Source organism: Engystomops pustulosus, chromosome 7 (assembly GCF_040894005.1).
Source record: "Engystomops pustulosus chromosome 7, aEngPut4.maternal, whole genome shotgun sequence".
In the NCBI taxonomy this organism is placed as follows: domain Eukaryota; kingdom Metazoa; phylum Chordata; class Amphibia; order Anura; family Leptodactylidae; genus Engystomops; species Engystomops pustulosus.
The window spans coordinates 159,370,514-159,387,850 of NC_092417.1; the positions used below are offsets into that span (position 1 = coordinate 159,370,514).

Genomic DNA, 17,337 nt, shown 5'->3' on the forward strand with positions numbered 1-17,337 from the left:
AGAGCAGGAACTCGAGTGCTGACACTCGAAATTCATTTGCGTCATAAAATGATGAATGAGAGCGCCTGCGGGTCACTCCGCATTCTGTATACCTTTGTCAGACATGTAATTGGTCTTTGAGTCTACTCGCTAGACTTGTCATACAGTAGGATAAACTCGCCTTGAGGGCTTTTACTTCAAGGATCTAAGATCCTTGAGAACTCATAATGTAGACGTGATGAAGCTGCTAATACACGTAGTCTGCATGTGTCATACTTTCCAAACAGCTTCAAAGAAGTTGGTGTCTAGGGGGGGTTCAAGGTTCCTCAAAAAACCTTTCTTCATTTGCTTTCAGAAAATTACAAAATACATCCTTAACATCTACTAACCATGACAGAGCTGACAGTCTACTGTATGAACACATCAGCAACTTCATGTTATTCCAGATTAATTACTGCCATAGCCTCGGAGAAGACTGGCTGTCGGCAATTTGTCTACATGGCACATTTTGGAGTTTTCTTTCCATTCATTATTCTTGGAACTTCTGGCATCTACAGTATTCCTGGTCCTGAGGTTCTGGATGACTTTTTCTTCTCATTATTTAAAATAAATTGGTCCCTGACTTCAAATTAATAATTTAACCTTAATAGTCAAAGCTCCTCCAATTACATTGGCTGTGCTTAGTTCTGAAGGAAGTCCCTGGCATCTGTTCTTTCCATGAAGTTCCATACGATGTGGTCTGACCAAGTCTTGTTAGTATTTACAGATCATTTTTCTTATATCTCCACATACTCTATTTTCTATAATTGTTGCGTTGCTCTACAAACACAATTTATGTGGCCGGATATACATCCCCTACAACGTTTGGGGCCTTACTGTTGGGTATGAACATCTGCCATAACTTTGTCCTGCCTGATTGCAACTTGTGTCCACCAAACCTCAAAGTTCTCAATAGCTGTTCCAACATTGAGGTAAAGCTGAGGGGGAGGCCGGGGCTGAATAGGCTGTGGATACTCGGGCCCATGCCTGACGAAGGTCCGGGTACCGGACCGAAACGCGTAGCAATAAACCAATAACTGATTTTTAAGACCGTGTTGGGGAGCTGATTTCGAGACAAGCGCTACTTCATCCCGCTCCATCACTGGAGCTCAGAGCCAAAAGCCGATTAGCTGTTCCAACAGAGACTGCTCCTGGGGTAATAACATGAACAGTGAAGCCTAGATATCTATTTAGTGGTTAAAGAGGGAATCTTTTAGACTCTAAACCTAGATTTAGCCAAAACCCATCTGGCAACTCGGTGAACCCACACAATCTCCAATGTGTTGTCACCAACAGGGAAACCTTCTAGATTTTATGGTTTGTGAAGTAAGGAAACTCCATGCATTCTACAATTAAACCATCTTGGATTTTAATCACAGGATTCCAATTCCATTTGATTTATTCCCAAAAAACATACCGCAGCGCTCCTAATGGCTGCCAACATCACAGTGCATTTCCATGTAATCAACAGGGGTCTTTTTATGAATGGCATTAACATGTGTAAACCACTAAAAATGATTTCTCACATGTCCTGAACTCTCATATGTCCACCACAGTTTTTCCACATTTGTGATAATTTTTCCAAGTTACAACCCAACATTTGAGAGTTTGAAGTCCCCCCCCCCCACCCCCCCTAGACAAACAAGTATATACCGCTCCCTGGAATCATAAAAGTATATTCCTAGTATTTGCTCTCCCTCGTAAATGTTAATGAGCCATTATTCGACATATGCTTCATCACATAACACGGGGCTGCACATGTATATGTTCGGAGACTTTAGAAAACTCAATTAGTAGATTAATATTTTGCAAATAGTAATTTTGTTTTTGAAAAAAAATCTTAGATTCTGTCACTGTCTTCTGTTGTATCTGGGTTTCGACTGCTCTTAAAAATACTAGAACCTAACAGTACCTTGATGATGCGTGAATGGGATCTATCAGGATACAATGGAAAATTAAGATGAGCTGGGTGACCATAACCCATTAGGCTACATTTTAGGTTAAAAGTTTAGGTCTCCTGGCAGAAGGTTGATCTCCACCAAGTATTAGTCTTGGAGACTGTAGCCTAATTTTCCCATTAATTCCTATAAGATCCCATTCAACTATTCTTTAAGCAGTGGAAGGGGCTAGGAGATGACACTAGCAGGGTCTCCATGGCCCTATGCAATTGTATTGGATGGTCATAGGCAACATCATTCATGGTCTACAAAGTATATGGGATCATGCTTCTGGCTGCTATACTGTATGGTTGGTTTTGATGCCTGTTGGTTTCAGTTCTTACCTAGTCCTTAGATAAATGTACAAATTGTGTAAATAACCCAATACTTCTCTTGTAGAACGCTTTTACTGGGGAAGTGATCTGAAAATACCTACAATGTCATATGAGGATGTCCTGCGCTGTGACAAGGCGGCTTTCAAGTGGCTCTCCACCCTGCGGGAAGTAGGAATAGTGCTGTTGGAAGGCGCCCCCATAAAGCAGGGGGAACTGATTAGACTTGGCAGAAGAATAGGCTACATGAGACATACTTTTTATGGGTAAGTAGGTATAATGTTTATTATTGCTATTTTTTTAGATGGTCTGAACAGACTAGAAGAATGATCAAAGCTTTGGAGTAAAGTTTTCACTACTTGTCTCTTCGAGATAAATATTTATCATAAGACAATTTTTTGATTTAACGAAAACCAAAGATTTGAAAGAAACAGTCGGTATCTTTTTAAGTAGTTTGTTTACAGAGGAGTTTGGACAGGACTCCATATTTTTGAAAAAAAAATACTTTATTCATCCAGTCCAACATATTTTAGGAAATACAAATTATTTGGCAGGAAACTTGCATCAAAAGAATCTTTCCCGAATGACCTATTTACTCCTGTTCCTCTATTATTCAGATATCCATAGGAGGGCTCTTGCACATGGTCATATCATGACTAGTGTTGAGAGAGCCTAACTGTAAAGTTTGGGTTTATATCAAATTTTGTGGGTTGGAGTCATTAGAAGTTCTGGAATGGATTCTGGTGTATAGAGGTGGTCTTCTACATCATCATATCATATGAAGGTGTATGATTGGGCAACACAATAAGTATGCATCAAGTCTTGCATGTAACATGGTGTACTCTATTCTATATACTCTCCTAGAATTTTCTCATGAGCATAGTCATCTAGTCGTGTCAAAATTTCTCTTTATTTTTGACCAAAGCTTGTTATATTTATCCAGCAACAGCTTGATCCACTTGACCTGAGATTATACTTTGTAAGTATTGGTAGAATTACTACTGATTTTCCTATACGTCTTTTTCGGTCAAGTTGGTCCAAGTGTCTGAAAGCAGACGGTTACCAAAGCCGGGATATGGATATGCTTTTCTCATATTTTTTTTTGTACATAAGCAGAACTTTCTCAGTCCTGATAAGACTCGGAAGATGAGTAGGATCACTCCTTATTTTGAGCCCTACACCTGCCAAAACATATTTTAGTCCTACTGGTTTACAAGCTGTAATGTTGACAACCAGTGAGTGAAGTTTTCACTCATCAACCTTATTAGGGAGATGAATCCTGTTGGTGTCAGCTATTAGAAGCTGGAATGGCCGGGTAGATCAGATGTCGCAACCCAGGATCATGGACACCTGGGATGGACCACGAGAATGGATCAAAAAAAAAAAGAACTCAGGAATTGACCAGAAGCTGGAACCAGAAGGAATGGACAAAAAGCTGGAATCGGGAGGAATGGACAAAAAACTGAAAGCCGTAGCACGGACACCAGGAATGGAACAGGATCTGGGAGCTAGAGCATGGACACCAGGACTGAACCAAGATTCCGAACTAGGACCATAGACACCAAGAATGAACAAAGAGCTGGAACCAATAACACAGCCACCAGAAATGGAGAAGGAGTTGGAAACAGGTGCAAGAACACCACAAATGAACCAGTAGCTTAGACCACATGAATAGACTTGGAGTTGGAGCTGGAACTGAGAGCACGATACTGGAGCTGGAACAAGGGCAGGATTATAGACTTTGAAGTGATGCCGCTGTCTGTATCCAGGAGTCACTCTGTGAATAACGCAGAGGCAATACTTTTATGAAAATCCATAAAAGAATCCCAAAGTGAAGACCTATTAAATGTTGGCAATTCTGACCATCTAGGTGATGCTCTACTACTTTGTGGTACCAGTGAGTATTGCAGAGTATTGCCCTTTCTTTAAAGCCAATATTATATCAATTATGTCTCTTTGCCATAAATTGTAAAACACTGTGTAATAAAAAAGAAGTGTTATATAGCATGAGTCACCATCGGACCTGCCAAAAGGGGCTTTCTTAAGGCAAACCTCCTTGTTAGCTGTCGTGGAAATGGGTAGTTAAAATAACCTTGGAACAGTTGGAATATGGCACCATGCTTGGCACAATGATGCCACAAACAGGATATATATGTATGGAATAACTCATCAGGGAGTTTGTAATCCAAGGCTTCCAGAAAGAGAAGTGTAATAATAAGATACATTATTTTCATACTTTCATATTTATGTTATATACACATTGCTATATGGTACAGGAGAACATAGAAAAACAAAGTCGTGGATACACTGCACATATGACATTATGATACTCCTTTGGCTAGTAAAATGATGGACACCATAACATCCCACTGGGTTTTATCGAGGGCCATTTAAGGATCTACACCCCAAGTTCTGCTGTATGATGGCCCAAGCCAGTATTTTATTAGAAAAACTGCAGCCCTGCACCATTTCAGAACTTCCCTAACTTTATCTCAACGAAGACATCTTTCTATCTGCCGCACAATAATGGGCTATTGCTGAGCATGCATAACCAGTGTTCATTCACTTTTAGAGAATTTGCAGCTGTCTCCAGCATTAAGACAGGGCTATGGAGGTTCTCAAATGTTGGACGGTTTCAGGCAATTACCCTTTTGCACATACAACTCACTAAAATCGTCCTGCATCATTTGGTGGAGACCTCCTGGACACTTGTGGTCCCCTGTTTTCACTGGAGGTCCTTCAAATCTATAAAGTGTTGAGGTAATAGAAGCCAGCTCTATTCTGTGACCAGCATTCTGATCTTTTGGCCACCCCCTGGAGACGTCTGGATGCTGGTTGCTTACCATGCTCTATGACTGAGGCCCGCATGGTGCTTATACCCAAACCCGGTAAGAACATGACATTATCTGAGTCCTATAGACCCATTTCCTTGCTCCAGGTTGATGTTAAAATTCTGGCCTAACAGGGTCCTATTATCCTGACTATAGATATCCCTGATAAAAAATGGTTTTATGCCAAGGATATCCATGGCTTGTAACCTGCATAGGCTATTCTTTAGGGTGCACATGATAATGTGGTGTCGAGAGTTTTGGTTCCACTGGAAGCGTCCACGCTTTTCGACTTGGTCGAGTGGCCCTGCTTGTGCCTGACTGGACTTGGTCACGGCTAACAGAATTCCCTGAAGACCTCATCTGTTCTGTTCATCTGCTTGAGGAACCTACCAGTGGTGCCCTCTGTTCCCCCATGTTTATGCTATAGCTGTGGAGCTGCTTGCTGAAAAACTTGCGTTACCCTGGCGTTTTGGAACCATTTGGTTATGTTTCCACGCCAGGAAATTAATACACAAAAAGAAACAAGCTGGTTGGTGATGGCCTATGCACCACCAGCATAATCAATACCACCAAATGCTTGAACAATAAATGACTCCAAAATAAGGGAAATGACATATCTTTATTGAAATTTACAAAAATAACTTAAAATAAGAACAGTGATATGTGGACCACTAACAAGGGATTAAAATTGTGTGTATCCAAATAAGAGCTACTAGAAGGCCAGTAAGTAAATACATAAGATGGTCAAGGATGGAAACTCACATAGCCAAACCATTGAAATAACATATCAGATTGTGAATTTACCATACCAAAAGAGAGGAATGCATGCCACGCCAGGAAGTACCAGATTCATCCGCTCATGATACAACTAGTGTTGACCAATCAAAGCTGAGCAGTTTGGATATTCAAGTTTTCTTACCGATATGGATCACTTGGTACCTAGGCTATGTAGTATGTAGAGAAAAATCACTAGGTACTTTTTGATCCTTTTTGTTGTGAAAAAGAGGCCAACTAGAAGCGATTTCGAAAAGTGTCTGATGTTTGATCTTCGTCCCCCGGTAACGGCTCACTGTTGGGCATCTACCAAGAGATTTCAGACCGGCAGAGCTTACTCTGGCGCCACTATAATCACGGAATTGAGAATGGGAGCGAGCAGACAAGACCTTCATATCGTGACACTTTAAGGAAGTGCAAATTGCCTTTTGATGAATAGCCATTGCCTAGCGTGGCGCGCTTTTTCCATTAAACAAAAGGCGACGCACATATAGCAACCGGCCAGAGCGACTGCAATGAATTAGGAAAATATTTTTCTATTTTAGGTGGGCTGGTTATTATTAGTACCACTAATAGAACAGGCACATTATGTCTGAAGGGAATGGCACACGTGTATTCAATATTTATGTTATCCTGGATTTTTTTTTAATGGATTTATTTTTAACAAGCAGCCAATGCAATTGGAAAAAAAAATTTGTCTACTGTGTTCTGTCATCAAAGCAACATAGTGGTGGAACATTTCTTAATATGATGAAAATAGGCTAAGAAAGATTGCCAAAAATTTTCTATCTACTACACCATTTGCTTGTGTTGTAGCTTTTTTTTTTGGGGGGGGGGCAGAAAATTCCTCGGAGGAAGCCATTTCCTAAAATCTGCACATGTTCCAATTCTTAAAAGCCTTTGAAATGGTGACTATGATATGTCATAGTCATATTCTCAGTGATGTTTGAATTATAATGTCTTAAAGGGCCTGTCCTACAAAAAAGGACTAAGAATCTGAACGCTGGGTTCCCTACTGATCACAAAAATAAGGACTCCAGGCCCTTTGTGTGAATGAATCTCCCCTTTACTTCATTGGAACACGGAGCACTTCTGAGTGTATGGTGCATGTAGTCAATTGTGGGCTCCTAGCATTCATAACCAAAGCCCTAAAACAATCATCACCTTTCTTGGGGATACCTTTTTTTAGAAACTTAGCAAAATTAATTTTAAAAAAATTAAGATCCCTTACTCGCCTTCACCACCCACTGCTGATGCTTTTCTGACCCTTTCCATGTCCACCTCTGCTCTCTACTTCCTGGTCACAGGAAATGGGAAATGGCTCTTAGCCAATCAGTGACTGAGGTGTTTGAACACGAAAATTGCAACCAGCACCATACTGTAATGATATTTGGTGCAAGAATAATGGCCAGGGAGGAGTTTTTGAAAGGTGTAGATTACAAAGGTGGTTGCTGTGTCGCCTGGATCCCAAAGGGTATAAGGATGAAGGCAATGTAGACGGTAAGCAAGTTGGACTTTACCAGGTTCACGCTACCGGAATAAATGTCCAAGAGGATGTGAGGATCATTCAATAATAATAATGATAATGGGCTGCGTGTTTTGGGAATGGATGGATTCCTTCTTCAGGTCTTATTGTATGAACTCGGAGGGCCCAAGTTGTTTGTCCCAGATGACATGGACGAATGCTTCCTAAGAAAAGTGACAGTCTCCTGCCCCTCCTGGTAGTAGTAAGACCTAAATGTAGAAGCTTCAGCATGTAAAGTCCCTCATGCACACAACTATATGGGGGACATTTACATAGTGTCGGTGTCTGCATTGGCTTTGTTACCGACCTGCTCTGGGAAAGAAGATACACATGTAATATTGTAGAGCTGTGCAGAGACATTTCTGGCGCCGAGACCATTTTCTGTCCCTGGGACCAAAATCTGTCCCGAGCACCAGAAATGTGTCCAACAGTCCCTGCTAGACCAGTTTTCTTTTGGTCTACTTTCCGCCATTTTTCAGCGCCCAAAAAGGGCTGCGACACATATTAATTGTGTCTGAGTTTCCACTCCGCCAAAGCCATGCCCCTTTTCGGAGAAGAGTCGGAGCAGGCGGAAAAAGGCATTTTGTTCTGGCGCCGCCAAATAATAAATAGGTCTGAGAGCAGAACATGTGGTGAGAGCGCCACAAAACTGGCGGAAACGCCATAGTAAATGTCCCCCTATGTCTTTTGTGGTCCCATTTTTGCGGCCCAGAAACCAGACGTGTGTCTCTCATATGTAACCCATATGCCACTGTAAACTGGGCCATATATGGTGGATAACACTGTATCTACGCCGTTCTTTTTGTACTCCTATAAACTTCTGTGGAGAGGCCGTACTGCAAAACATCAAAAAATAGGACATTTTCTATTTTTTACATTCTGGTCTGACGGCCAGTTCACAGAGTGGTGATAAGTACGGCGACCGATGGACGTTTTTACGGCTAAAAAATGGCCCTGTACATAAGGCCTTAGGTGTTGTTCTCGAAGTTTTGAGAGAGACCTATTAGTAGAGCACAGCAGAGTTCATATTGGCCCCCAGCTTTATTATTCCCCGGAAAGGTGTTTTACAGGAGTTTATTTTCATTCCTATATCTTGACCCTGGTATTAATGTCTGATCTGTGATTCTTCTACACTGATGCCTGACTTCATCTGACTTGTAGCTGCCCCAACCATTCGTCTTTCATGACCTTTGCCTTTCTGTCACTATTCTCTTCCTGGCCCCTGATGCCTAACATTGGAATCTCCTAGTCCTTCCTGGGCCAGATGCCAATCGCACCAGGACTGCTCCGTGCGGTTGTGACCTTGTAATCCTTTCCCAACAAGGTCCAAATCCTCATACAAAGCTTAGAGGGTGAAAACGAAAAAAAGATCTTTGGATTGGGTTTGAGTCAAACTGGTCTGGTGGCAGTGTCCACATCCCAATGTCCATTATATCTACTAAAATTTGACAGTGATACTATGGTTTGGTTAATCTTTATCTCTGGTTTGAGCAGCATTCGCCCACAGCTTCCAAATTTTTTTCAGGAGACAGTTTGAAAATGGGTTGGCGAACAAAGAACTCAGATTATCTGGAAGGGTTTTTAAGCCCGAAAGTTTATTTGGCTGTAGGTAAAAGCACCCATGCCCCCCTTTTCCTCTTTGGTTTTTTAGATATGTAATACACACATGTTAAAGAATGAATTCAATAGATGTATGTGCTATGAATCGGTTTCCATGTATAGTCGGTACTTGATATTTCGTGTATGACGTGAAAAGGTTCAGTCTGGTTTGCCAATGAAAACATAAGGTACCGGGGTCATCATCCTGTCTCATTTCCTCCGGGAATTCCAGCAATGAATACGTCACCTGACAAATTCCAGATGTCAGTAACATTGGATGTTGTGTGAGTCTTCAGTGATTGACCGTGTCCTATTGGAAAGGGATGTGCTTTATAATGTTCTGAAATACATTGAAAGAAGCAGATTTTATTCCATTTTGACAATATGAAGGAGAAGAGTCAAGCGCGACGCCTCACGATTCTGATAGAGACGTTGGGGGAGATTTATCATTAAGTCTCTTTGGGCAACTACACCAGTTCTGCTCTATCAGAGCTCAGCTTTCATTTCCCCACAAATGTTTATAAAATGAAAGCTGAGCTCTGATTGGTTTCTATGGGCAACTAGTTTTACCTCAGAAACTTGGTGATAAATCTTCCCCGGTTATCTCTATCAGATGCAATCAGATTGTCTGGTAAGAATTGACTTTTACTTTGCTGCCAGAATTCTCTGGTTGACCTTTTTCTGATTTAACAGGTTTGTCCGGCCACAAAAAAGGTTTATTCAATATATTTCAAATAAAATACATTTTTCTATGTTATATTTGGATCAATTAGAGGCTAGACTTTAACGGGTTGTCCACTTTTTAAGCACATTCCAGCAATTAATTGATATGGTTTGTGTAATGAAAAGTTATACAAATTTCCAATATATTTTCTGCATTAATTATTTATGGTTTTTTAGATCTCTGTTTGCTGTCATGCAACAAGAAGTTACATTCTTTACTTCCTGTGGATAAACACAGATCCCTGGTCATGTGATCACATAGGTGCACGGCTCGTTATAACACACAGCTCTAATTACCCTCTGTGATATAACAAGCTATACTTGATATAACTTATACAAAATTTCCAATATACTTGATATAACTTTACACAAACAATATCATTACACAAACAATATCAATTTGCTGGAATGTGCTTAAAGTGAACAACCCCTTTAATGGAAGTTGTCAGCCAAGTGATGATGCTGGAGACCCCCGAGCAGACGAGTGATGATGCTGGCAACCCTAGGGCAGACGAGCAGTGATGCTAGAGACCCCAGAGCAGACGAGTGATAATGCTGAGGACCCCAGAGCAGCCGAGCGTCGATGCTGGAGACCCCAGAGCAAAAGAAAAACAAAAACCTGGCTTCTCTTTGACTCCTAGCTCGGTCTGATGATGCTGGTCACAGGCCACAGTTTCGGGACCAACAGAGTGGCATCCTTTACCGATTCTGGGTCTGCTCTTGCACTGAACACTGTTTTGCTCCGAGTCCTGATGTTGTTTGCATGCACCGCCCTCGGGACCGAGAGCAGGAGAGGGCCCGGGGGCACTGATGGCAATGTGCATTCGTGTCTCCCGGGAAGCAGGACACAGGTTGTGTGTTGCACCCCTGGTTTAAATGGATTGATAACCTGCTTCCAGCTCTGTGTCCCCGTGTTAAAATGTCTTCAAACAGCTGATTATTTTAATATAAAACACCTTTCCAGTGGATTTTCGACTCCTTTAATCTTTTGAATTTTAGCATAGAATTATTTGTATTGATAAGCATGCTGTGTAGTTAACACTTCAGTATCACCCTTGAGGAAAGGTGCTCTGGGGAAGCATTTAATGGGTAAAATAAGCATCAAATCATCAGTCCTGTGTCTGAGGCAAGTCAGGAGGAACTACTTATGTCCAGGAATTCACCATTTTAATATTTTGGACTCTTATTGGGTATTTTGCGTGCCGTACGTGCATCCCCAGAAGAGAAGGAATGCACCTATTTTCCATTCCCATATGTTGGATGACGTTCAGTACATATCATATTCATCGCTGATTGAAGCCGATATTCAAGTAACTTCAGGGTTTCATAGGATGAGCTGTATATATGGATGTTTTAGCACTGATGGATTCTAGGAAGAGGCTGCCGGGTTCCCTGACAGCCAGACAGGAAACATGTGCTGCTGAGAATTGGATTATAGGAGATGCATGGATCCCAGACGGATTCACCTCCTGTCTGTACACAGGAAGAAGCTTGTTACAAGGTACATTAGGAATCGCGGGATCATATAACATGCACTGACTACAAACTGGAGAAAATAAGGGATAAATGACACGGACAGGAACAAATTTATTGTAAGAATTCTATAATTGAACAATATTAGTGCAGCTTTCAGAGTAAGGATGGGTTGTCTAGCAAATCTGTGAAGTATCAGAGATGCCGAAGTTAGCAAACCAGAAATGAAATATTGGGGCACATTTACTTACCCGGTCCATTCGCGATCCAGAGGCGCGTTCCCCGACGCTGATTCGGCTCTGCCGGGATTCACTAAGGTCCGTGCGCCCGATATCCTGCATGTGTCGCTGCTGCGTCCGCCGGAGTTCACCTTCTTCTTCCCGGTGCATGTAAGGGCTTGATCTTGCGACACAAATAATTTTTTAAATTCCATGGTTTTTCCGAATCCGTTGGGTTGTCCGACGGCCACACCCCCAATTTCTGTCGCATAAAAGCCGGTGCCGATGCGCCACAATCAGATCGCGTACGCCAAAATCCCGGGGCAATTCAGGTCAAATCGGAAATCGTCGAGTAAAGTGCAGGATTCGGACCCTTAGTAAATGAGCCCCATAGTCCTTGTTAGTTCTGGCGCATTGGAAACACCATAAAATCATAGAAAATGCTATAAAATACATAGAAAAGAATAGAAAGTCACATTCTGTATATGACCCTATATATAACTCCTTACCATCCTTCAGGAGGTAAAGGGCTTTCTCATAGTAGCAAATCCTTTTTAAGCCAATTCTACATAGTGAAGGGGGGATTTTTTAAAGCCTGGTGCTTTCTATGCCAATCTTGACCTTTTTTTTTTTCCTCCTGCGAGAAGATGTTCCGAATTGTTGGAGTAGACCCAGCAGTCCTGATCAATCTGTAACCCAGCTTTCTGGAGAGTATAACCCAGCTTTCTCTAGACTTCCTCCTACTTGGGCTGCATAAGTATGTAACAGCACATCCTAGTGGTTAAAGGGTGTAAATGGTATTGGCAATGTATTTAATTATGAAATCTAATTGTGTTCACACTACATATCACCTGGTGAGATGCAGGCTGTTGTATTGGTTGTTCCCTTGTAGACACTATATAAATAAAGAATTATTATTATTATTATTATTATTATTATTATTATTATTATTATTATTATTACATAGTGTCCTATCTACAGCCAGCATTTTATAGAACAGAAGGAGCTGAGCAGATTATTTGTAGTGTCCTATCTGCAGGCAATATGTTATAACATGAGGAGAGGAGGAGATTGTATATAGTGTCCTATCTGCAGGCAGTATGTTATAGAGTAGAAGGAGCTGAGCAGATTATTTGTAGTGTCCTATCTGCAGGCAGTATGTTATAGAGTAGAAGGAGCTGAGCTGAGTATATATAGTGTACTATCTGTAGGTAGTATATTCTAGAGCAGGAGGAGCGGACCAGATTGTGTATAGTGTTCCATATGCAAGCAATATGTTCTAGAAAACCAAACAATCTTGAACCACAAGGATAAACATAAGTTCCAATGCTGTATCAATACTACTGTCAGGACATCCTACCAAACTGAACTAAGTCCTATCATATCTCCATAACTGAAAATAATGATGACTTTGTAAATGAAAACAAGTCTTTATTGCACAATTTATTCATGAATTACAAAATATTATCTGACTAAAAATACCCCATTAAAAAAGGACCTAAAAACACAAAGCAAAACAACACGGACAGTGTGAACATGCATGGAGAGGCAACACATAAAACAAGATATTACATCATAGTACTTTGGAAAATCTTTTTACCAGCGGGGTCCACACAACAGATAAGCGGTGCGGTACAGCATATCAAAATCACTCAATGACTAATATCAAAAGTCCAATCATGTGCATCATATTGCAAACCTAATAAACAATATGGGACCAAATCAAATACCCACCAGTCGCCATGTTGCCTAACCTAGTCACACCGTCCAACACTAGAACAGGAGGAGCTGCACAGATTGTTCGAAGTGTCCTATCTGCAGGCAGAATGATATAGAGCAGGAGGAGCTGAGCAGATTGTACATAGTGTCCTTTCTGCAGGCAGCATGTTATAGAGCAGGAGGAGCTGAGCAGATTGTACATTGTGTCCTATTTGCAGGCAGGATGTTATAGAGCAGGAGGAGCTGAGCAGATTGTACATAGTGTCCTATTTTCAGGCAGGATGTTATAGAGCAGGAGGATCTGAGCAGATTGTACATAGAGTTCTGCTCTATAACACAATGCCGGCAGATAGGAGGAGCTGAGCAGATTGTACATGGTCTCCTGTCTGCAGGCAGCATATTATAGAGCAGGAGGAGCTGAGCAGATTGTGCATGCTATAGAGCATTCCGTCATCATGTAATATCCTGTGCCCCAGTTGAGATACAACCGCTACTTTTTTTAGTTTCTCTAGAAATGCTGACTTAACCATTCTCTAGTTTCTGTGCTCGGAGCAGCGAGTTATATAATTTTGCATTAGTACATTATTCTTAATAGCACATAAAGAATGGGTCAGACGTGTGGAATTTAATCATTCGCTTCTCCTGCCAAGATCGTTTGCAAACTTCTCTGTCCGTTTCACCGCTGTAACCAGAACAGCCAGGGAATCCCTGCCAAAAGGGGGTTTTCTAAATCGGATAGTAAAAGTCTCGGCTAATGTTCCTTCTCGTCCTTACCACCTCGACACAAAGGTTAACAACGTGCAGCGGACACGGCCTAGCTCTTTGTCTGTAAAAGTTTAGAATGAACGCAAAGGGAGTATCGGGGGGTGTAAGAGGGGGGGGGGCTGACTTTTTTTTGGCTGGAGTTCTGCATTCTTTCCAGATTAGAACACAGCATCAAGAAGGTTTCCTTCTCCGTAATAACTTCAGACCACATATGCGTCGCGTTAACGTCTTCTACTAGTACAGTTGATGAGCCCAATATGATGATAATCAAAGAAATGCGGGCGCAGCGAATGTTCGGAGTTAGACTAGGGGAGAGATGACAGGGGTTGTTTGTTTCCCATTACTAGGAATTTTCGGACCACAAGAGAGATACTACACAGAGGAGACCTCATGTAAACAGGGGGCGATCAGACCATTTAGGATCAGGACATCCATAAAACTTTTTGAGCCCTGAAAATAGTTGGTTTTCTTGAGGTCACTCCCCCCCCCCCCCAAACCAATGGCGGTCCATGATTTATTACGTAAATGAGGGGAGTAAGCTAAAAACTTCTGTAAATTCTTTTTATAAATTGTTCTCGTAGCTCTTCCTCCTGTTTTCTTCTCCCTCGCACTCCCTCCTGAAGATTCCTGGATCCAAGGAGTGTCAGGGTGGAATTTTTTTTTAGTTTTGGTTCCAGCAGGTTTGACCCAGATAGCAGAAAACGGTTGTGTAATACACTTTGTTGAAAACAAAAATGCTCCCAATAACTTTATGGAGGAAGCATTTAGTTTTATATGATACCACAGATCTAGAACAGCTTGCTGCAGGGAATCCAAAGGTGGTGGACACTTCCTACTGTTTAGATGTCCTGTTCCTGGGATTGAATGAACATGGGACAGCGAGTTCCATAAAGTGTCCCATTTGTAATGGAGTACTGGTTTTCCATGAGTCGTTTTTATGAAACTCGTGGGGCAGCCGTCGTATAAGCCTTCATGGAAGTCCCATCTAAAGTTGATTTTGTGTGGTGGAGATCTATACCATATGCAACAATAAAGCGGACTTTCAGTCCCTCACTTTTCCTGATTAAGGCTTCAAAACTTCCAATTACCAAACATTTATTCCATATCCCATGGATCCATGGATAGGGGATAATTATTTTTATTTTCTGTGAAACAACCATTTTAAAGGAATTCGACACAATTCTTAAAGGGGTTTTTCCGAAAACCTCCTGGGAAAGGGATATTGGTGGTGTGGTAAAAAAAAATGTTCCGGTTCCCAGTTCTTACATGACTTCTGTTCTACTAGTTTTTTGTATCATTCTTTATTAAACAATTGTGGCATTGACATTGCACGAAATGGTATTTTTGGAATTATAGGACACGCAGGTCCGCACAGTATAAAGCCATACTTAAATACACTATAAACGATAAAGCATGTATTAAAGCAAAAACCTCATTAACAATCAGTTTACTTGGACATCATCATCTTAATAAAAAATCAATAATAGGTCATATATTTATAGAAGTGATAGTTATCAACGTCTCATATAAAAAGTTTTGTTGATAACAATATTACTAACATTGAGGGGGAAGGTAATACAAACTCAGAAAGACAGGAGGGGGGGATACAGGGTAAAGTTAGTCGTCATCTAGAGCTGATTAGATGTAAAGGAAAGGGTGAGTGTGCACTATTACGAAAAGGTATTGAACTCTGACGATTGCCTAAAGGTGAGCCAAGGGCCCCAGAGGGTCGTGTTATCGGTACTGGTATTTTGTTTGGCGGCAGTAAGCTCTTCCATCCAATGTAGCAGAGTTATTTCTCCGAACCAGTCTGAGATCTGAGGGACTCTGGTTGTCTTCCATAACCTAGGGATGAGGGATCTTGCAGCAATGAGCATAAATCCCATGAGTGACTTTTTGGCCTTGGTTATTGATGAAGGGAGAATTAAAAGGAGCAGAGTCGAGGGATCGTCCCCCAGCTGGTGTCCCGTCAGCTTATTGATAAGCCTACGAACTTGCGACCAAAAGGGGCGGAGCAGTTGGCATCCCCACCACACATGGGACATTGTGCCAGGGGCCTGGTGGCATCTCCAGCATAGGTCTGAACAAGTCGGATAGATTGACCTCAACTTAGTGGGAACCCAATACCATCGCGACAAAATTTTATAATTTGTCTCTTGGGATTTACATGAGACAGATAATTTGTGGCATAGTTCAAACGCTTTTTGCCCACTCTTCCTGTGTAAAGGACTTGTCTAACTCCCTTTCCCAGGCCTTAACATATGGAATTTCCGCTTTGCCCCAATTGTCCAGTAGCAGCCCATATATCTGTGAGATTGTGTGTGAGATTGCACCTTGGTCGGTACACAGTAACTCAAAGGGCGTTAATTCTCTGTGTAGATTTATCTTATGTTTAATAGCCTGATAAAAATGTGCTAGTTGATTGTATTCCCACTGTGCCCGGGGGTTACGGAGATCGCTAGTAAGAATCTCCTCATATGGGATGAGAGAACTAGCTTTGATGACTGACTTAAATCGGAGAGGGCCCTGGCCTCGTATTGCAGTTAGGAAATCTGTAGACATTCCTGGAGGAAATTCTGGGTTTTCAGATATGGGTGTCAAAGGACCATCTGAGGTGAATAAGTGCGTGGAGTCCAAAGAGCGTTTCAGTGTTCTCATAACTTGAGCGGCTACAAAAGGCAGCTCCTGAATTGAGTGTGATGTTGTTAGATAACTACTAGACCATGGAAGTGTTGTAAGGGGTACCTTAGCTAACTTTTCTTCTATTTGGACCCAGAGCTTATGTTCCCTATTATGGAACCAGTCCAGTACTCTTGCTAGAGATGAGGCAAAGAAATATCCTCTGAAATCCGGTAATCCCAGACCTCCCTGTTGTTTTCTGCATATCAGGGTTGTCCTAGCTATGCGGGGATGGGATGAAGCCCAGAGAAACCGGTTGAGTATACTGGTAAGTTTACTAAAGAAAATTTTTGGGATGGACAGTGGGATGGTCTGAAATAGATAAAGGAGCCTGGGGAGAATTGTCATTTTAATACACCCTACCCTACCCACCCATGATATTTTTTTGGTAGTCCATTTAGCAAGATCGACTTTAAGCGATTCCAATATTGCTCCATAGTTTAGTGGGTAAGTTTTGGTAAGATCCGACGGGATTTGGATCCCCAGGTAGGATATCGCCTCTCTCTTCCAAGTGAATGGGTATTGGCTGCTCAGAGTCTGCGTGGTCACCGCATCCGTTCCCACCCCCATTGCAACACATTTAGAGAGATTAATCTTGTGGTTGCTAAAAAAGCCGAACTCATTGAGTGATTCCATTACTGCAGATGATAGGGGGTCAGCCAGATACAGTAGAACGTCATCCGCAAAGGCAGAACATTTGTGGGTGGTCCCCCCCTATTTTTATTCCCCGTATGGATGAGTTTT

General features: G+C 41.7%; 1 protein-coding gene across 3 annotated transcripts in view; it reads left to right on the top strand.

Annotated features, from left to right (window-relative positions):
* The window catches only part of BBOX1 (gamma-butyrobetaine hydroxylase 1), a 63,945-nt gene that overhangs the window by 23,038 nt on the left and 23,570 nt on the right, over positions 1-17,337 (top strand). For all 3 annotated transcript variants that reach the window (XM_072118550.1, XM_072118547.1, XM_072118551.1), the window contains one exon: positions 2,355-2,553. In XM_072118550.1, coding sequence (XP_071974651.1) covers positions 2,355-2,553 — 199 coding nt within the window. The remainder of the gene's footprint in view (positions 1-2,354; positions 2,554-17,337) is intronic.